This window comes from Dryobates pubescens, chromosome 12 (assembly GCF_014839835.1).
Source record: "Dryobates pubescens isolate bDryPub1 chromosome 12, bDryPub1.pri, whole genome shotgun sequence".
NCBI classification, from domain to species: domain Eukaryota; kingdom Metazoa; phylum Chordata; class Aves; order Piciformes; family Picidae; genus Dryobates; species Dryobates pubescens.
This window is the reverse complement of record NC_071623.1, coordinates 17,713,590-17,735,781: the sequence shown is the minus strand read 5'-3', so window position 1 is coordinate 17,735,781 and position 22,192 is coordinate 17,713,590. Positions and strand designations below refer to the sequence as shown.

Below are 22,192 nucleotides of genomic sequence, written 5' to 3'. Positions count from 1 at the left end.
GTCTGATTAAGTACAGTGTTGATTAAGTACATCTACCAGTACCAAGAGAAACGATAAAAAGTAGTCTGTGAAGGTACAAAGCTCATAGCAGGTGTCCAGAAGAGTGTAGTGGGTCCTTCTGGGGGTGGGACTGGAGCATGGTGTGGGTTTTCAGAAGCCTAGTGCACTGCTGCTCTCCTCAGGTCTGCAGTTCTTCTCTCTGGGAAGGAAAACCAGTTATGCATCTATTCCAATGCTCGTGTTGCCACCCACTGAACTCTGAAAGGGAATAACTTCTTTTTTTTCCTTACAGTTCTAGAGTCACCAAAGGAACCAGGATCCTGCTGCAGCCAGCTGAAGTCCTTCAGAAAAACACACTACCCCACCTAAATGGATGTGAAACAATTCCCATTGCATGCACTGTGAGCCTGAGCAAATGCCACCAGCTTCTCTCACTGCTTTAGTTCTCTGGTCCTCAGCCTTGCATGAGCTGAGACAGGGTCATAAAGAGATGAGGTTACAGGGAATGTAGGAATATATTAATAACAGTGGTAGATACTATATGCATGGGGGACACATACAGAGAGCTAAGCAGTCTTTGAAGGCATTTCTTTTGTTTCTTCTGAGTTGTTCTGTTGTTGGTTTCTTTATTTTTTACTTTTGTTTGTTTTCTGGGGTGGAAACCTTTGATCTCTAATTTAGATTTAATAGTTGAAGCATAATATTTCTGAGGCAGTAATGTATGCACATCACTGATACTCCCTTTAGTGCTATAAGGTTTTGGCTTCCTCCCTCGTGGGAGCGCTGCTCAAAATGGAAGCAGCAGAAATTCTCTCCACAATGTCAGAAAAACATCTTGCTGAATGGCATCAATTAATTTTTACTCCATAGTGGAAAGCAACAGGTGTTCTGTTTTCTTTACACTCACAGGAGAGAGCCTTTGGCAAAATGTTTGTATTCTCCTGTAAAATCTGAAAGACAGAAGTGCTTTATTCAGGTTTCAAACCTGGAAAAGGTAGATCATTAAAAAACAACTGTCTGCTCTTCGAGCATGCCTTGCATTAGGTGGTTGGCCATGATGAGCATGCTGTGCTAAAGCTAATTCCCAGAGCAAGCTTTTAATGGCATTCTGATGGCCAAATCCCTTACCTTGCAATTTTGCATCTCTTAAACAAAAAAAGAGATCTCTTTCCTAACTCCTTTGCTAAGCCCTAGCTATGCAAGTTAATTTTTTGAATTGTTTGGTTAATTTGGAATTGTTTGAAGAAGGCACAGAAACTTCTGGAGAGATCAAATGAGCCTCAGGCCACAGTGAGCAACAGCAGGCAAGAGCAGGCAAGACCGTTGTACTACCATACAGATCTGCCAGGTACATGGCATTCCCTTGGTCCCATTTTCAGAGGCACAGTAGTTCCACATGCTTTTGTTTTGTTTCAGAGTCCAGAGCAGGCTGAGGGGAGACCTCATTGCTCTCTACAACTACCTGAAGGGAGGTTGGAGTGAGGAGGGGGCAGCCTCTTCTCCTTGGTGGCAGAGACAGGACTAGAGAAAATGGTTACAAGCTGTGTCAGGAGAGGTTCAGGCTGGATATTAGGAAACATTTCTTCACTGAAAGGGTTATCAGACATTGGAATGGCCTGCCCCGGGCAGCGGTGGAGTCACCATCCCTGGAGGTGTTTAAGCAGTGTGTGGACCTGGTACTTAGGAACATGGTTGACCCTTCAGTGGGTCAAGTGTTGGACTGGATGATCATTGAGGTCTTTTCCAACCAGATGTTTTCTCTGATTCTCTGAAAAAGTACCCATGTTTCTATGCTGCAGTTGAAAATCCTTTCTAAGAGGATCAATTGATAAATTAGTATTCACATCTGAAGAAGATCCCTCTGGAAAAAATGTAACATGCTAGCATTAAGCTAGACGAAGATTTAGCTGCACTTTTTCCACCTGATCACATCTTTAAAAATGGAGACCTGTGCTTTCATGTGGTACTAACTCTTCACCTGAAATGTCTGGGCTTTTGTAGCTGCAAAGGAATCAGCATGATGTATGTATTTGGGGAAAGAAAAAATAATATTGGAGATCTTAAGATTCAGAAATGTTATCCTGTCTTCTTTAGCTCTGTTGCTGGCAGATAGGCAGCTGATAGCATAAATCTTCATGTGTAATACAGGCTGTGAAAGCAGCATGTGTCATAGAGTATGCACATAGGAGGCTGAACTGAAATTGCACACAGAACCTTATTTCAGCATCTCCTTGTCTATGATTCCTTAGTATTGGCACTTTGGCTTGAGGAGGAAGTCTCATATGTTTCACAAATGAGACGGGCAGGAGTGGTTTCATCACATGCTATCATGGTGGCACAGGCAGCTCTTTGTTATTCATTCATTCACTCATTCCAGCAAACTGAGTAACAGCAGCACTGGCATCACTGTCCATGCTAGAGCAAGATGGGACATAGCCCTTGGTGCTTAGAGTGGCTTTGCCATGATGCTAGGAAATGACAACTAAGAGCCTGTGTAGAGGTCTACCTTAGAGCTGTGTGTTTAGGCTCCTATCAAAGTAATGGAGGACAATTCACTTGCCTTGGACATGTACTATCTAATGCCACTGGAGGTATCATAGTGTGTTTTGTCTGACCTCCAGCAGTTGATCCAGAAGGCCTCAGATCTCCCATAAATCCTCTGTCATACTGTCCCAGATACCTCCCAGGGTATCTGGGAGTCCATCTGAAGCACAATGGCTCTTCCTGCTTGGGTGACTGAACTCAGCATCTATCTACCACTGCTGGAGGGGTGCTGACAGCAGAGCACCTTGTCTCCCAAGAGTGGGCCACCCTCAGGACAGATGAAGGTGGCTGCAGCATTCTTTCACTTCCTTGCCTCTGTTCTCCTCCCAGCCAACACCACCTCCCTCCCCTCTAGCTTCTTTGGCTCACTCAGCTTCCAATCCCCAGGACTTTTTGTATCAGTCTCACAGTTTCATATAAAATCCCTTAGTATCTCTTCCTTATTCACCCCTTTCACCCCTCCTTGTTCCCTGTTCTGTGCCTCCAGGTGCCCTCCCCAGCCATTCTCATGCTCTGCTCTCTTCTCCACCCTTCTCCTGCTCTTTGCCACATCTCACTAAGACCCAAACACCCTGCTCTGCCCACTGTGCTTGTGGACCATCTCTGAAATCCCCCCGGTCACATGTGTCCATACAACACAACCCAGCTCTGACAAATATGAGATCAGGGAGAGCAAAGCAGCAACTAGAGACGGAGAGACAGAACAAAATCAGACCTCCATCTGTTCGTGTATCCAGTCCAGGAAGGAAGTGGTTCTGCTGTAGACACCAGGCTTATTCTTTTCTGCACAGCCCACTCCAAAGCTGGTGGTCCCCACCAACTTCCAGATACTCATATCTTCACATGCTAAAGGACCCCCACTATCACCCTGAAGGACAGAGAATGAAAACAAATATCAGTGCCCCTCAACAAAGGAGGGAGTGCCTCTTTAGGGGATATGGGAAGAAGCATAATCAAATAATTCAGTCTCCTGTGCCTGTTCTGTTCTGGGTCCTGGGAAGAGCATATGTTACAGCAGAAATCAGAGATTTCTCAGATGTGCATTAGATCATATTTTCCTTACCCCAGTCAGCAGTACAGTTCAAGAGAAGTAATATTGAAGCCTGCTGCTAAACAATACTTAGGTGCTGAGGAGTGTACCTGTCCTGCAGACAGGGCATTGCTAATCTGCAGTCTGCATGAAGCCTCAGTCTCTCACAGATGCTTGGCTCCTAGCCATGATTGAGCTGAGCCCAGCATTGCAACAAAAAGCTTGCACCCCACCTCCTTCCCTGCTTGCTCCTGCACACAGTCCCACATGCTGCTTTTCTGTCCCTTCCCAGACACTTTGCTGAGCAGATTTGAGTCAATGGACACACATCTAAGCATTGAAAACTCTCAATTTATTTTGCTGGGGCAGTTTCCTGACATCAGAACCAGCAGAACAACAGAAAGAGGAGGGGGGGAGGGCAGAAAATAAATTACTTTGGAACAAGTCTCTCCCTTTGGTGAGTAGGGCTTCTTTTGTCACTTGGAGTCATATTTGCCCAGGGAGGTGGTGGAGTCGCTGTCCCTGGAGGTGTTCAAGGGGAGATTGGACATGGCACTTGGTGCCATGGTCTAGTCGTGAGGTCTGTTGGGACAGGTTGGACTTGATGATCCTTGGGGTCTCTTCCAACCTTAGTTATACTGTGATACTGTGATATTCTGAGAATCCTGCCTTTGGACAGCTCTCCCATACCATGATGGGCTGGTGTCAGGTACCTTGCTGAGGGCATTGTGCAAACAGGTGTTTAAATGGAGATCTATGCACCTAATACCTTCACTTTGTCATGTCCCATGCATAATTGGGACTGAGAAAATCTGGCAGCATGATCCTCCCTTCCCTCCTTGCCCTTGCTTTTCATCCGTGACTAGCTAGCTAAGTCTACATTAGTGTGTACAGGGATGACACCTGGCTCAAGGTGGCCACCTTCATGACTCTGACACAGATCTTGAATAATCGCCACTCAGTGTTGTGAAGGATCAATCACTGCCATGAATCCTTCTCCTCTAAAGTCATTACCAATCCTCTGAGTTTCTTAAAGGCTTTGCCCTTTCTTCCTTCCCCTGCCTTACTCTACTTTTTCCAAAATCATCTGCTCCTACTTCTCTATTGATATATGCTTTGCCTGCTTTACACCACATGGTTTCTGCACCTTGCAGAGCTCCAGAGCTGCTCGTAATTCAGTGCAGTACAGAAGCCAGAGCCAGGGCAAACAAAGGATGGCACCATGCTGAGGTACATGCAAGAAATGAAAAAAGGTCCTAAGTAAATTTGGCTTCAGAAGTAGCAGATATGGTCTGCAGAAGAAATGCAAGGGAATTGTGGCAAATGAATGTGCACAGTCAGTGATCAGTATTCATGGTAAACACAGTAAATGGCACAAAACCAAATGTTTGCCCAAGAAAAACCTGGGAGTGCCTTCTGATAACTTATCACTCACGTTTTTCCATTGCTGCTCTTAATGAGAACAGTTGCAGTTTGGAAACTTCCATACCTGGCAGGTGTCTACCCCTCCCTTCAGGAAACCGGCACAAAGCATTGAAGGAGTTATGATCCCACCGTAGACATCCCTGTGATTGCAAATTGCATTAGAAATCAGAGGAACTCCTGCATAGTTCATGGTGTCAGATGTATCACCTGTTGAAAATATAAAATGAAACAATAAAAATAGAATCACAGAATCATAGAATCAATAAGGTTGGAAAAGACCTCAAAGATCATCAAGTCCAACCTGTCACCCAAGACCTCATGCCTACTAGACCATGGCACCAAGTGCCACGTCCAATCCCCTCTTGAACACCTCCAGGGGTGGCGACTCCACCACCTGCCTGGGCAGCACATTCCAATGGCTAACAATAATAAAACAAAAACAAACCCCAAAATAAATAAAACTAAAACAATGCACACACACACAAAACCCAAACCAAGCAAAGCAACAAGGAAACCCCCTCTATCCTTGAAGCTAATCTCCACTTACAAACAGAAAATGTTTTAATGTGTGAGGAATTAGCAAGCAAGGGTGAAAGAAATACGGTTCAAAGGACAACAGACAAGTAAGGCAGCTGGGTGTCTCATCAGAGAATCCAGCAACCAACAATTCTATAGAGCTGTGGATTATGGCAGCATGCAATAAAAAACTACACAGTGTATGTTTCTCCTTCAGACAATCCGTGGCAGGAACGAACTCAAAAGCTGGAGGGACACTGCCTTCAGTGTAGTGCCAAAATTCATTTTGAATTGATCACCTGTTCTGTTAACTCAACAAACCATCTGCAAACATTTGATTTCTTCTGTAAATGTTGATTTGATTTTATTCAGATTCTGAAAGGGCCATTTCTACAAATGGGACTGTTCACCACACACTCTCTATTGCCAATGTATAGCTGACTGCGTGGCCTAAATGCTGCTTTCATATTTGTTTCCTACCCTTTGCTATTATCTATAGGCCAGGTAACATACTGTTCTTGTTCTCTGAACCCTGAATGAGATAAATGAAGACTGATAAAAACCAATGACCTAAGAATTCAAGCAATTTCACATGGAAGTGATTCAGCAGATATTATTGATTAACATGACCTGTGAGTCATGGCCAATGAAAATAACCAAAATAATTCCCTCTTCTTTGTGATGTTATTCATAGATCACATTTCTACATCACTGAACCTGCCTGCAAATGTATACAGGCTTTCTCAGGAGAGAAAAAATAAGGGATGGACAATTCTTGTATTAGAATAGAATAGAATAGAATAGAATAGGATGGGATGGGATAGGATAGGATAGGATAGGATAGGATAGGATAGGATAGGATAGGATAGGATAGGATAGGATAGGATAGGATAGGATAGGATAGACTAGAATAAACCAGGTTGGAAGAGACCCTCAAGATCATCGCACCAACCCATCATCCAACACTATCTAATCAACTAAACCATGGCACCAAGCACCCTATCAAGTCTCCTCCTAAACACCTCCAGTGATGGTGACTCCACCACCTCCCTGGGCAGCACATTCCAATGGGTAATCACTCTTTCTATGAAGAACTTCTTCCTAACATCCAGCCTAAACCTCCCCTGGTGCAGCTTGAGACTGTGTCCTCTTGTTCTGGTGCTGGTTGCCTGGGAGAAGAGACCAGCCCCCACCTGTCTACAACCTCCCTTCAGGGAGTTGTAGAGAGCAATAAGGTCTCCCCTGAGCCTCCTCTTCTCCAGGCTAATCAATCCTAGCTCCCTTAGCCTCTCTTCATAGGGCTTGTGTTCCAAACCCCTCACCAACTTTGTTGCCCTTCTCTGTTCTTCCTGTGCTTGGACACAGCCTGTTTGACCGATGCTAGAACAACATTGTGAACTGTCTTGAAGTCTACATGTTAATTTTTAGCTTTTTGCACAGGGTGTACTCCATTCCTTGTGATCAGGGATTGTACATGTCTGAAACTGTTCACAGGAATATGTCTTCTTCCAACTCCCCCATGATATCCCAAAAAATTTAATGCTGAGCAACATTCCATCCAAATCCTCTATTTGCTGTATGTGAGATATTTTCATGTAGTGTAATTAAAATACATAAATAATATAAAATACCTCCTTCCACAGTTGCTCCCCATCCTGACACCCAACACATTTTCCCTTCTGGGAACTGTTCACCAAAATTAGGCAGACAAATTGGCTCTATGTGACCTATTGTAAAAAGAGAGAGAGAGAAGAGAGAATTGTTTTTAAAATTCAGCAGTAAATTGTATGTCTCAATAAAACCTGAGAATCTGGCTTGCAGTAAACTTGTTACAAGCACCACACCCCCCCCACATAAGCAGACTGGAAGTTCTGAAGGTCTTTGTCTTAAGGCCAATGCCATCAGTTTAAGACAATACCTGCACCAGGCCTGATTAGTTTTAAGTGTGAAGCAACAGAGAAAGTTTGCTAGTAAAGAAACTGAAGAATAAGAAATCAAGAAATGCACCTGATGGATAGATCATAGACCCCACATCATGTTGCTTGGGCAGAGAAATGACCTTGGCTGACCATGACACAACAACATGGCACTTTCTAACAGGCTTTGTGCAGTGATATGCACAAGGAGCCATGGTTTAATGTTGATCCTTTAGTGCTGGGTTGAGGGTTGGACTGGATGATCTTTGAAGTGTCTTCCAACCAGATATATTCTGTGATTATGTGTGCACATCCCTGTGCTCTTCTGAATGGGTGACAAGGTGTCTGGCATGCTCTCTGCTTCCCACCCATCAGCTCACGGAGTTTCAGTGCCTCTGCACTCTGGGGCACTAAATGCTGTGCAACATAATCAGTGTTGGATGCTTGCAGGGACAAACTGTGATGTGCCAAGATGATCTGGCCATGGCCAAAGGGAGAGAAAATGCAAGGTATCACTGGGCAACTCTTAGTGGTTCAGTTCTCTATCATGCAATGATCCCCACCCCAAGCATCAAGCCACCAGCATAGAGCCTCCAAGCCCCCCAGGGCGTAACAGGTGTCTCCCTCGGATGTGGAGCCCTGTCTGTTCTTGATGGTTTCCCAAATTTCTTCCCAAGCAAACAAAACCAGCTGAGATATAAACCAGAAAACAAAATCAAGCTTAATTTAGATTCAAAGGGAAATATAAATAATTTCAAGAGAATTGATTTAGCAACTGACAATCTAGACGCATCAGAGAGAGCCAGCTCCACTTTGCAGAGATCTCACAGTGATTGCAACATACCGGCAGATGATCACTTAAATTGCTAGAACATCATTATACATTATTTCAATTCACTAACTGTGTCAGCTGCAGGTAGCATCCTGCTGAGAAAATAAAAGCAGTTTTCATTTAAAAGCATTGTTGTAGTTGAATTGCCTGTTTTCTTTTTTCTCTCATTGAAATTTAAGCTTTATTTTCAACTCCCTGTACTCACAGAAAGGACAGGATAAAAATCTCTGTGACCTCCAAGCAAAACGAGGTGGGGCATTTATTTTAGATAGGAAAAATATTTAGAAATTGTAAAGCTAATGTTTGCCTATTATTAAATGCCTTCAATAAGCCCATACCAGAAAGGACTGGGAACATTTTGCAGAGCCCTGTGATGATGTTGCTGCTTTCTGCGCCTGGGTACTGAGTACAGAGGAGTTCTTGATAATGAGGCTCTGAGGTTCCTGCTGGTATAGTCTGAAGAGGGATTGCTACCTTGCCATCACAACAGCAGGCTGGCTACATCTGTGCTGCATATCTCTCACTGCTTGTGGAGGTGGTGGGGATCCACTCAAGTGTCCTGGGTCAGGCATAGAGTTCAAGCAGAAATTTCCCTGTCTGTACTGGAAAATACTCTTCCTTCTCTTAGCTATGAAGGTGAGAAAGCCAAGTGAAAGCTAACAGAAAGAATTACCATTAAGAGCAAGTGGTGCTGCCAGTTTAATCAGTGCTATATCATTTCCCATTGTCTTGGGCTTGTAATTTCGATGGTATATAATTTTTTCCACTGAATATGGATGAACTTGGGTGTCTTGCTGAGTCACAAAACCAACCTGCACACTCCATGAACTCGGCAAGTACAGGCTGAAACAAAGAGGTAGGAAAGAGTGAAAAACCTTCAACAAAAGTCTTAGGTTTTTTATTTGTCTCCTGAGCTTGTGAATCACTTAAAATTCTGCAGGCAAATAGCTACAACCTGCTGTACTTGCTTACCTGTCTATTATTATTTGCTATAGTTTGTGCCTAATTTCAATACAGTAGGAGGAGTGACTAATCTTAGTAACACAGTGGGTCACTGATACATTATCTGTGCAGCTTTCTAGAAATACATAAAAGCTTTTCATTGACCTACCTGTCTGTCCTCCTACATGACCCCACAGCAGCTGCTGCTGCTGCATGGCACATCTGTGCTCAGCCATGCAGCCAGCTCAGCTCCACTTGTGACAAGGTGCTTTCAGGGGAGAGGCTGTCTTTCTGGAAGGTCTTTGTGCCCCCATTTCATGAACAGCCACATCTTTCAGCCTTCAGCACATGAACAGATCCTCTTCTCTTAGCTTCAGCCCACCAGGCTAGCAGTGGGTTAGCAGCAGCACTGGGAAAGGGCTCCAGGGGTATGGATTGTGTTGTCAACTACCATCCCTGTCAGCCTTTGAACACACCAGAACCAGCTGGGTTTTGGGAGACAGATTACCTACTGGGAACAAAAGCATCCTATGGGACTTGCTCAGAAGCAGGTAGCCATGTGGTGGGTGGTCAGACAAAGCTCATTTTAGCTGTCTTAATGTCTCTGGTGAAAGGGCACAAACTGGAACACAGGAAGTTCCATCTGAACAGGAGGAAAAACTTCTTTACTTTGAGGGTGACAGAGCACTGAAACAGGCTGCCCAGAGAGTGGAGTCTCCTTATCTGGAGATATTCAAAACCTGCCTGGACACTGTCCTGTGCAACTCGCTCTAGGATAACCTGCTTCAGCAGAGAGGTTGGACTAGATGATCTCCAGAGGGCCCTTCCAACCCTGTCATGCTGTATGAAAGAGGCCAGGGTTTGTAAGCGTCAGAAGAGCAATCCTGCACTACTAGCAACAAACAAGTCTGCAAACCCAAACAACTCATAGTAAATAATAGAGGGGGCCATATTTACAACACACAAAGAAAAGGAGTCTAAATAGTGGCTTAGCACCTATTTACAAGTGAAAAACAAATTATAACAGCATAAAAGGAGCAACCAGTATGTGGCAAGCACACTGTGACTCACTAACTACCTGATCCTGTCAACTTGAAAAAGATTGCATACCTTATTTTGCAGCTCCGGAGTGCTACAACAGCCAAGTGCAAATTCCCTCTGGGCTGTTAACTCACATGCAAGGGACAGAACTTGCAGATAGGGATACCTAAAATCTGCTGCTCAAATGTTGGTTTAAAGTAGCTTTCCAGGAAGCTGTGATTTCCCAGGAGAACCCAGAATATCTGAAAACTGGGGACTCTGATTTGAACCATTTGTTGGAGGAGGGTTTTTTGGGGGTTTGGTTTGGTTTTGTTGGTCTGGTTTGTTGTTGTTCTTGTTGGTTGGTTGTTTTCAATAAAGAAGAGAGAGGTGATTTAAATGCTACAGAGCAAGGGCATGAAATAAAGACAAGCCAGTATCTCCTGCAGTTTATTTTTCAGAGAAGCATGGGGCATTAACCCTCCTCTGCAGCAGCCCCTCACACAGACCTACTGCTGGTGGGGTGAGCAGGATACCTTGAGCAAGGCGATTTAGGGACTTACTCATAGACACAGTGGGCAGCAGTGATGATCCAGCGTGGGGTGATGACAGACCCTCCACAGAGGTGGTGCCCATGAAACTGCAGGCTGACCTGCCAGGGCCACTGCCGGGGGGAGGATGCGTTGCCCCCCACGATCCGTGGCCCGTAGCTGGCCCGCGTCCCGCACACTGGCAGAAAGCAAAGGTTACAGTCCACACAGGAAACACAGGCACGTTTTTGTCACCTTCAGCCCCTCTACTCCCAGCCTTGCTGAAACTGGGAGGTCTCAGCAGCAGGACCATCCTTCATTGCCCACATCCCGAGCTGTGGCTGCCCCCAGAGGTTCCTTCTCCTCCCTCCCATCCCTGCAGCATCATGCCTGGCAGCTGGTATGGGAGCTGTGGAGTTCACATCTTCTGCCCTGCAGACATAGTGCTTGGCTGAGCTGTAAACCCTGCTGTTCTGCCCTCCTCAAATGCACAGACAGGCTGAAGCATCTCCTCTGCCCTGGTGATTATTGTTTTCTGATTTTTCATATCTCAATCTGTAAAGCAGCTGACATGGCGAGGTGTGGGGTGAAAGTTCAAATGTTAAGACAGAATTTCCCTTCCCTTGCGCAGACGGCAGAGTGGAAATTACAGCATCAGCCCACAGACTCAACTCACAATCCTTAAACATCTGCATTTTACTGTGATTTTCACCGAAACAGTCCTGCTATCTGATGCTTCCAATCTATCCTCCCAGCCTATTCCCACTTTCTGAAATTCTGTTAAATTTTATGTAAGAAATATGTTTGTTCTTTGCTGCGATAAGTGATGGTGTAGTATGGCCCAGGAACACAATTCCTCCCAGCTCTTGCTATAGAGCGCAGGAGAGGTTTTGGTTTTATTTTCACTCTCCCTGATTCTTACCCAAACATTTTAAGATGATCACATTGCCAGAAGCGCATTCCTCTCTACGATGAAAAGACAGTGCAGTATTAGTTACACTTCACAGATACAGGGGTCTGGGGGCGGGTTTTGGGGTGTGTTTTTTTGGTTTTGCTTTTTTTCCCCAGTATTGTGCCATCTTCCTGCACATCTATGTGCCCATAAATATGAGTAACTCGTATCTTGAATGAGGTACAAAGTTATATACTCATCCAATCTACTAAGGACATTTAGCTGAAATGCTCAGGTTAGGAGCTCAGGTACCACTGGGACCCTGCAGACTGTATGCTGCCCTGCTGAAGAGTGATTCACTCTTTTTGTGTGGGGAGACTCATCAGCAATTTTCAATATGTGATCTGTAGTCTCCTTGGATTAATAGTTTGCCTTTCAGTGAAAGGTAACTAAGAGAAACAAGCAATTATCAGGAGGAAGAAATGGACTATAAAAGGTTCATAAGCCCATTGGGAAATATCTGGGGATCTGTAAACTGAAACAAACTGCTTCACAATGGAAAAAGAAAAGTGCCTGGCATCCATCCATTTACAAAAAAGTAACAGGCATCATGGGACAAATCTCTCATTTTAAAACCCCTGTTGGTTTTAATGGGTCTTGGAACAAGTGCTTAGCTTGCATTCAGGAAAGACTGCTACTGAAGCTTGGTCTATGATGCATAACAACATCCACAAATTACAAAGCACGACAGGCCTGAAAAATTAGACACCATCTCAAACTATTAGCAATTGCTCTCTTTCTGTCAGAATGAACAAGCTAGGCATACCTGAGGTTTGTTGCATTGTGCAGGGATGTCACTTGATCAGCTGATAACCAGTGGCTGAGGGATACAAAATGTCTTTGAAACTGTTTTTCAACTGCAGCCACAGGAAGGTAACCTGAACTCACGTAGCTGCAAATAAACCATAAACACAGCTTCCTCAGACAGCCTGTCAGTAATCTGTTTAAATAATTCAGTGCTTCTGCCAACAACAACCCAGTGTAGCAACCACAATAACCGAAGTCCAACCCTAGATAAAGTAATCTTATCCTCCCTAAGAAGCACTTCTTATAATGTGCTCATATTCTCACCATAATCATGTGTGGAAGTCACACAAAGCTGAGAGGCATTTACCTGGCAGACAAAGTAAATTTCAGTTCTGATATTGCAATAAAACCTCTGTTGGAGCTGGTTGGTGCATTTCTTGAAGCTCATTGCCTCCATTTTCAGGAATGAGATCAATATCTTTGAGGTCTTTTCCAACCTTATTGATTCTATGATTCTATGATTCTATGAACATAGTAAGAACCACCTTGTTGGATTGTTCTCTGATTGTGTGGTGGACCTTGATTCCCAACAGATGGCATGGCATGAATTGTACATACAGTTTTCTTACAGAAGAAATAAAGGAACTGGAAAATGCTCATGTGTTTTTTAGTGCAGCTCTGACAGGCTGCAAGCTACTACAGAGGCAAGTAGGATTCAGGCACCTGCACCCCATAGGGAAGATTTCACCAAAGCATTGTTCAGGATTTATAGCAGTAATAAATGGTGTTTGCAGTCCACATAGACTCAGGACTATCCAGGGAGACCTTATAGCAGCATTTCAACATCTGAAGGGGACCTACAGGAAGGCTAGGGAGAGGCTGTTTAGAAGGGCTTGTAGGGAAAAGATGAGGGGCAATGGTTTGAAACTGGAGCAGGGTAGATTTAGGTTAGACATAATGAAGTTCTTCACAATGATGGTAGTGAAATACGAGACAGGTTGCCTGCTTATGTGGTGGAGGTCTCATCCTTGGAGACATTCAGGATCAAACTTGATTGGGCCCTGAGCAGCCTCATCTAGTTGGAGGTGTCCTTGCTCGATGAAGGGGGTTGGACAAGATGACCTTCAAGGATCCTTTCCAACCCAATGCATTCTACAATTCTATGATTCTATTTCCCACATCAACTCAAATCTCCTCAACCATCTCATTCACAAAGGTCTATTAAGGTATGGTGTTTTTTTTCTTTTAAAGCACAGACTAATAGAGGATTTCATTAGAAAGACTGAAAATCTCAGCTTGTTCAAAATGCCATTTTGTGCTCATACCTTGAGAAACCCAGGTGTTTGCAGGTAGTATTTCCATACTCTGCTTTCCAGTCATCAGAGCAAACTGTTCGCCAGGATCCAGAAGTGAAGACTTGTAGCACAGCTTTCTTGCCACTCAGCCTGACTGAGATTCAGGACAAGAAAAGTGAGTTATGAAGAAGAACCACCAAGTACACAGCAGGTACAAAGCAGTGTCAGCGCACCACTGTGGCATCCACGTTTCTTGTCTCACTGGGTTTTTACTGCTTGTCTTTTCCATCACTTGGATCCTTTGACAGAATTTTTCTGTGTTTGTTTTTGCTTTGTTTTGTTTTCCCCCTGAGGATGTGAACCAAGGTACACTGAGCTAGAACCACCAGGACAAAAAACACCATGCTCCTGGGAATGGCTGTGGGATTCTAACTCTACTGCAGATGGAAAAAGCTGCTTCACCCTCTAATGAGCCTAAGAAAGTCTTGCTGATTGCAGTGAGCTGGAGCTGCAGATGCTTGACACCATGGAAATCTGTGATCAAGTCATGAAAGGTAGTTGGCACCTCCTGTGCTGCACAGCACAGTCAGGGAGGTGGATGCACATGCACCCAGATGCCCCTGGGATCCCATGGAGTTTTCTACCTTCATCCCTCGTCTGAAATGGGGCTGGCATGTCTAGGATGATGAGTGTGTAAAGGCTGAGGAAAGGGGAGATGTACCACTTGGGAGCTTGGTCCTCCAGCCTGGCTCTGCTCATCAGAACCCTTCCCTGTGGGCATTTCTTCATGCCAGCCCAGCTGCAGGGCTGAGCCACCCTTTGGAGCTAGCATTGCTGCAAGGTGTGCTGAGTCTGGGCAAAAGACTGGTGGGGAAATACTGCAGAAGGCCCAGGTAGAGATCCATCTTCCACAATCCCTTTGTCCTGCATGGTGTCATGCCCTCCTCATCCCTGTACCTTTCACCACATCTGCTGCTGGGGTGCAGAACCCAGGGTGAGTAGGAGGCATACCTGGAAAAAGGCTTTCCCAGGCAGAAGGGATGCCACACACATGGTCACAGCAGGACAGGGATTTCCCACGTGCGCCCATGTGCCCACAGTCCATTGTTATGGCATTGCAAAGGCAGACCAGAAAAGCAGACCTATTGCCCTCCCTAGAGAAAATGCACCAAAGATTTAAAGCATTGTGCAAGGTTAGCTGGGGCCAAAAGCTCATGGCTCTTGCCATTCCTCCTATTGCACAGACAGAAAGCCATGCTATCTCCTCACCTGTAAGTACTGGAGTCAGAATTACAAGTGCACTGTTCTGAAAATCAGACTACTGTTATTATCCTTTCCCTCCAGTGGCTGCAAACACCATGGTCAGCTTCCATAGCACAAGAGAAAGAAGGACCATTAAAAAGATTCAAGGTGATGCTTGGCAGGGCTCTGAGCAACCTGATCTAGCTGAGGATGCCCCTGCTTACTGCAGAGGAGGTTGGACTAAATGATCTTTACAAGTTGGACTTGGTGATCTTTGAGGCCTTTTCCAACCTTATTGATTCTATGATTCTATGATCTTCAGAAGCCCCTTCCAACCAAGACCATTCTGTGATTCTACAATTCTATGAAAATACCCTGTGGCAGTTTCAGGCTGATGCCTAGGAAATTTTCCACAGATCTTGAGTAGAAAGTGGTAGAATGTAAATAAATTACCATTGGATGTAAAGGGAAAATAATGATAAGGTGTAAATAATCCCTTTAACCTGATACCTAACATAAAGTTAGTTGCATAAACTGTTTCTGTCTCTCTTTCTCAGCTCTTCCTTCTAGCAGATACTAGCTGGTGGCTTTTGCTTGGCTGTTGCTGACCTTAGCTGCATTCTTGTTGTGGGTAAGTGTTAACAAGCTACTCTCTGCTCTTCTCTTTCCCTTTTCCCTTGTGTGGGGTGGGGGGCAGAGGGGGTGGAAAGGGGGAAGCTATTGGTAACCCTCGAGTTTTGTCCAGAGGGGTTCTTGTGCTGTTTATAAATTGTAATTGTGTGCAAACATTGTATATTTTGTACATATTTGTTGCATTTCATATTTCTACATTTTAGTTTGGTTGTAAATACTCATCTGCTTCCAACTGAGTTCGTGTGGCCCTTTTATTTTGGGGGTTATTCTCCAAATTAGCTGGGGGGTAATTTCAACCCACCACATGTCCCTGTGATGCCTGAAACTGAGAGAGAAACTCAGGCATGGGGCACACATTTCACACACGAAGCAGCAAACTCCACAATCCTCAATGTACAAAAAGCAATGCTGATCTCTCCCATTTCCATGTCCTTTAAGATAATAACAGGCTTTTGAATCTTCAAAACCAACCCAGTGCAACCATGTGCCAGTGAATAGAGAGTGTGCTGTGTATACACACCATAATGCAGTGTGGTATACCTTGCAGGTAGAGGAAATGGCAGCAGTCAAGAAGCATCTAGACTTATAATGGAGACAAATGCCCAATATGGCAGTAGAAATATTCAGCAATCATCACATTTATCTGAAGAGTAGTTGGATTTCTCATAACCTGTAAGTCAATACCTCAGAGAGACTGTTCCTTTGAAGTGGTAATTTAGATAATCCATCAGACTTTCTTGTCTCACTCAACTCTTTACAACATACATTTCCTGATAACATGCCAGATGCTACAGGAGGAGGGATTTATAACCAAATTCAAATTTACCACATCTGTACTCATCCTCTCCTTCTTTACAGTTGAAGACACCATTGCACCTGGCTGATTTCTGAATGCACTTAAAGGATGATCGGCAGCGAAACTTCCCAATGCAGTTGTATTGGACTAATGAGAATGAAAGAAAACAAGGTGATGAAAACACACTTGGATATTAGTTTAACACTTCTGACACTTCAATTACCTGGTCAGATTTCAGTCTTGCCAAGGAAAAGGCAAGTCCCATAATCTAGGAACTTTTGAATACAACCTGGAGGTTAATACATGGTGCTGCTAAACTCATCTATTAGTAATGACTTTTAGGAGGAGTCAGCCTTGCTGTTTGTGCTGACACCTTTCTAGCTCCCTCTGCCCAGTTTACGTTTCACTCCAGGGTGAGTTTCTGCCTGGCTCTTCAGTCCAGCAAAGCAAGGAGACCCTTTCAAAATATGTCCAGTGAACTCTCTTCCTGGAAGCATGCCTCAACCTCATACAAGCTCATCCCTCTTGTAGGTGTGAAGACACTGTTCTAGCACAAACATATTCAGAACCTAGACCTGAGCAGGTCACACTTTACAGTCACCACTAAACTCATTCTGGATTTTCCTTCCCTTTGTAGAAGTTGTTTGTGATAGCAGAAAGTTCCTTGATTCTTTGAAACCAAACTTAGATAAGTGAATTATGGGAGCAAAACATGATGTGTGCTTTCTGAAGTTGTGTGTTGTGTTCATCCCATCCCCTATCCCCCCCCCAGTTTTACTAGAGAAAGGCTTCCTGGAGCTGCAGATTCCCCAGTGTTGTAAACATTAAACCAATCCTCTCATGAGTGGCACACCTATTTTATCCCTACATGTAAATAAAATTTAAAGCCATCACATCTACAGGATTTTTTACTTCAGCAAACAAGACACAGTAGCAGCTTAATTCCATTCTAAGTAAAAGGCTCATGAAAAATTAAGCATTTGAATGGCTAAGCGAGAACTTAATGAATAACTAATTGTACTCACCACCTAGGCCAATGGCAACTGCTAGGATTACTGCAAGGAACAAACCACAGATATATGGAAAGTATTTTAGAGACATGAAAACATGGCACATTGAAGGTGGTTCAATATCTCCTAGAAGTGAAACAGAGAGAACAGTCTCCGTGAAGTTAAAGCAGTTGGAATTTGTGATGAGAAAGATTTCTCTAACACTAAACAGAAAGATTTCTCTAACATTAAACTAAAAGATTCATCTGACATTAAACTAGATGGCAGTAGCAATCTCTGCATACACTGTGAACTGACACTGAGAAGGCTTCAAGTGCTTCGGGGCTCACTGATGCTCTCAGATGCCCCTATAGCTTTTGCCTCATGTCTGGATCATCCTCCTGCAAAGCACCTGGCCTGACCTCAGTGCAATTGAGCATATAAGCTCTGAAGGTTTATTTTTGTAGGCTACATTACACCATGAGCTTTAGAAGCATACAAGCACCTGTCCTGAAAATGAGAGTCCAGGAATAAAAATTAAATCCAGACCTGTTTTGGTTTTGTCAAACCTGGGTACAGGTGTACTCTCTGAAGACTTCAGAAGGCTCAAGTGGACTAATAAATCCTCTCAGTGGAAGCAGCAGTGAACAAACTAGTTTGAATCTCCTCTTTACGGTAATTCCTATTTGTGATGCCTCCTGACTCTTGCTGGTACCAACACTGCAGTGCCAGTGCACCCTACAGCTGTATCCTCAGCCAGACTCTGCATTCCTGGTTTTGGCTAGCATAGAGACAATTTTCTTCCTAGCAGCTGGTGCAGTGCTGTGTTTTGGATTCAGCATGAGAATAATGTTGATAACACACTGATGTTTTAGCTGTTGCTAAGCCCAGCTTGTCTGAAATTAAGAATTCTTCCATTTCTCATGCTCTGCCAGTGAGCAGGTGCACAGTAAGCTATAAGGGAGCATGGCAAGGACAGCTGACCCAAACTAGCCAAAGGGTTTTTCCATACTACAGAACATCATGCTTGGTGTATAAATTGTGGGAGAGTTGGCCAGGAAAATGGGATCACTGCTCAGGGTCAGTCTGAGCATCAGTCAACAGATGGTGAGCAATTGCATTCTCATTATTTGTATTACCTTGGGTTTTATTTCTCTCTCAGTATCTTTCTTTTCACTGAGATAATAATTAGAATTAGAATTGTTGTTATATTTTATTACAGCTATTAAACTCTTCTTATCTCAACCCAGAAGTTTTGCTTTTTTCCCCCCTACTTCCCATCCCTCTGGGAGAGGGAAGGAATGAGCAAGCGGGTGCTTAGCTGCTGGCTGGGGTTAAACCATGACAGATGCTCTGAACACTGTGTCTGGGACAATGGAAATCCTGTGATGAGGCCAGAGGCCACATAGGTCCACCCCATGCACCAGGGAGGTAAGTGTGATGCACTCCTGCAGAGTTGAGGTAACACAGACAAGGAAACAAATAAGAGGAATGTAAAGATTTGAGCGGGAGCAGGGATATTGGGAAAAGACAGTCAATAGGTGTTCAAGATGAGAAGGAGGGATGTCACTGGTCCGTTCAGAATTGGAAGCAAGCTTAACCAAAAATGATAGAAAGCCAAACTTGCAAAAACCAGGACCCCCAAACCAGTCTTGAAAGATGTGGGGAAATGTGATCTGTTTAGAGTTATTCTGTAATGACAAGGAAAGAAAGAAGCTGGGTCAAGGCTGAGTTTTGAATTTTCAAGGAAAAAGGATGCATCTAAAGTTAAAAATATACATCAGCAGTAGCTACTGAATGCATTTCATGAGCTGCAGTTCTGGTCACCAATCACCTCCACGCTGATGACAACTTAGTGGTATTTTCAGTCTGGAAGACACCAACAGATTCCACTGAAAATAATGAGCGGTTCACTTGCTTCTGTGTATGCTGATACACAAAGGGCTAACTAGGGGAAAATAGCGTACACAGCTTTATCCTGGGTACACAGAGAAGCAAGCAGAACCTTGTGTCCAATTTCAGTTTGTGAAGCTCTTCACTCCCCCTCATTTTTCAAGCTTTGAATTTGAAGTTGGCAGGTATTTGCAATCAGCCAAGGATGAGGAGTGTGTCATCCTCTTGTCCCAGTGCTTATAAACACACGAGTAAATCCCAGTCTATACAAACTCCCTCAGCAGCAGCTGAGTAACTGGTTTTGGCAATGGCATTGGTGACTGGTATTCTAAAAATCCTAGACAGATGTAGCAGCTAATGGTCCAGCAAATTTAATTGCTTTGTCTTCATCCTTGATGCTCAGCCTGCAGTTAGTGGTTATTTTCGCCATGAAACCTACGGGCAGCAGCAACCATTCTCCCAAGGGTGCTGGTGCTGTATACTCAGTTTTGCAATGGACCAATTTCCAGGCTGGTAAAATTTCAAACAAGCCTTTCAAAAATATGTTGGGAAGTGTGGGCAAGCATTTGCTGTGTGGCTGAAGTGTGTGAATATTCTGGCTATGAAAAATGCTTGTGTATGCAAGAGCAAGCATCACAAGCTGACACAAAATGGCATCACCCTTTCATATGCTGGCAAAACTCAGGGCTGAGGGAATGAGGCTGTTTTCCTACTCCAAGTGATGGCTTTCTCTGACTGAGTGAGCAAGCATAATTTTTCAAGGCTGAAGACCTACATTAGACATTTAAATTAGAAAGGGCAGAACGCTGTGCAGTATCCCTACCAGATCCATCTGCACTGGGGTCTACTGTTACTTGTGGTATGAAGAAAAATCTTTTGAAGGAAAACTGAACTTCTGGTACCGGTGGTTCAACCTCTGTAATAGAGATGATCTCAAGACTTCCAGTAGTGGGATTTGTCTCTTGTACCTGAGTTATCAGGAGAAAAAAATAAAATAGAAGAAAAAATAATATAATTACCTTGTGAAATGTTGCCACAGAATCATAAAATACTTTGGATTGGAAGAGACTTTTAAAAGTCATCTAGTCCAACCCTGCTCTGCAGTGAGCAGGGACATCAACTAGACCAGGTTGCTTAGAGCCCACTCCAGTTTGACCTTGTATGTTTCCAGAGATGGGGCATCTACCAGCTCTCTGCTCAACCTGTTCCAGTTTTTCACCATGCTCACTGCATTATTCCCCCTTACATTTGGTCTGAATCTCCCCTCTTTTAGTTTAAAATCATTACATCTTGTCTTCCTGCAACACACTCTGCTAAAACGTCTGTCCCTATATCTCTTATAAGCACCCTTTAAGTACTGAAAAGCCACAATGAGACCCTGCCTGAGCACTCTCCAGTCTGAAGAACCCAAACACTCTCTGCTTTTCTTTATAGGAGAAGTGTTCCATCCCTCTGATCATCTTCATGGCCCTCTTCTGGGCCTGCTCCATGGATCTAGACTATGTCTTTCCTGTTCTGAGGACTCCAAAGCTGGACACATTACATTATGTACTTAATGTTCATGAGAAGAGCACTTATAATTAATTTACCAGCAAACCAAAGAAGTTGATTTTCATTCAGACTTGTCTAAGCACTGTAGCTACTTTTAAAAACTCACGCTGGAGTTGTGAACCCATCCCCTGCTCTTTAAATGCCACAGAAAACAAGAGAGAGACTAAAAAGTGTATGACACCTGCACTGCTCCTCACAGTATCCTTATTCAGAGCCAACTGAATTTTGCTCCAGAAAACCTTTAATCCCTTTCCACGTGGTGAAAAAAACTGTCAAAATGTGCTACCCTAGAATTCAGAGTAAATAGATCTGGAATGCTGATTTCTGACTCCAGTTCTGCACACTGTCACTGGCAAGAGGAATAAGCTGTTTGAACTTGCAGTGGTAGGAAACAAGTTCAGGTTTGTTAAAGACAGTGGAGATGGTAAGCTGTAAAAGCTGAATGTTTGCAGAGTCAGTTCCAGGAAAAGGGACTTACAATGACACATTTTAGGCAAAGAATGTGTGCTTTGTCTGTGACTGTATCTTTAAGCCATTTGGAAGACCTTTTTACCTTTTAAAACCTTGCATTAAGGTTCTTACTGTTTCATTTCCTAAAAACTCATATACATTTCAATGAACAGAAATCAAACTGTATGTGGAATCTGCTAGCTGTAAGGCAGAGAAAGGAACAGCTTTCTGTGCATGATTTTTAAATGTTTACTAAATAAATAAATAAATAGCTTTCTAACTGGTGCAGAAGTTGTCCATCAGGAAACAAAACAGCATTGTGGAGTACACCACACGCAAGCTAAACACCGACGTGCTGTTTATTCAGAGGATACCACATGCTCCCAAAGTTTCACTCACCTCTTCCTGAGAAGTCATAGCTAAAAGCAAAACTGTTTTCTTTCTTCATTATCAAAAGAAACCAAAAGGAACTTCTGAGGTTGCTAAGCCAGTCTGCTCTGGAAATGTTTTCACCAAGCCGCCCGCGGCTGCCCGTTCAGTCATCTGTTGAATACAGCATTATGGCAGCTGCCTGTGTAATTCAACCTGCTGAGGGGTATCGGGTAGCCCTGGGCAGCATGGCCACGGAAAGAGGAAGATAAAAATTCAGCATGCTTTTTAATTAGCCTAAGAGCCTCTGGTAATACTCTAGTATTTGCAAACCTTTCTGTAACCTCTCAGCAAAGGAGCACCACAAAATGCACAGGCTCGTGCTTCCTCATCTGTCACCAAAACTTGTGCAGCTGAGGAGTCTGCCCAGAGCTCTGGGTGGTAGAAGGCAGAAGCCTCAAGTGCTTCATCTCTTCAGCACACAAGGCTCATAGACTCACCTTGCTGCATCCAGTTCTGA

At 43.8% G+C, this 22,192-nt stretch overlaps 1 protein-coding gene across 1 annotated transcript; it reads right to left on the bottom strand.

The window, feature by feature from the left end:
• Window positions 1-71: 71 nt before the first annotated feature.
• TMPRSS3 (transmembrane serine protease 3) lies at window positions 72-21,720 on the bottom strand. Its single transcript, XM_009905823.2, has 13 exons — window positions 21,703-21,720; window positions 20,126-20,270; window positions 17,446-17,556; window positions 16,451-16,567; window positions 13,780-13,903; window positions 12,474-12,599; window positions 11,678-11,721; window positions 10,789-10,954; window positions 8,937-9,106; window positions 7,147-7,242; window positions 5,064-5,206; window positions 3,260-3,412; window positions 72-199 (listed from the first exon to the last, which is right to left on the bottom strand). The coding sequence occupies exons 1-13, from the start codon at window positions 21,718-21,720 to the stop codon at window positions 179-181; spliced, it is 1,434 nt and encodes a 477-aa protein (XP_009904125.1). The 3' UTR covers window positions 72-178.
• Between the last annotated feature and the right edge of the window lie 472 nt (window positions 21,721-22,192).

Bases quoted from the DNA above. Each gene is read 5' to 3' on its own strand.
- TMPRSS3 (XM_009905823.2), bottom strand. The intron at 17,557-20,125 runs GTAGGGATACTG...TTTCACTTCTAG, and splicing joins CCCCAGTGCAGATGGATCTG to GAGATATTGAACCACCTTCA. The intron at 9,107-10,788 runs GTAAGTCCCTAA...TCTTTGTTTCAG, and splicing joins GCTGCCCACTGTGTCTATGA to CCTGTACTTGCCGAGTTCAT.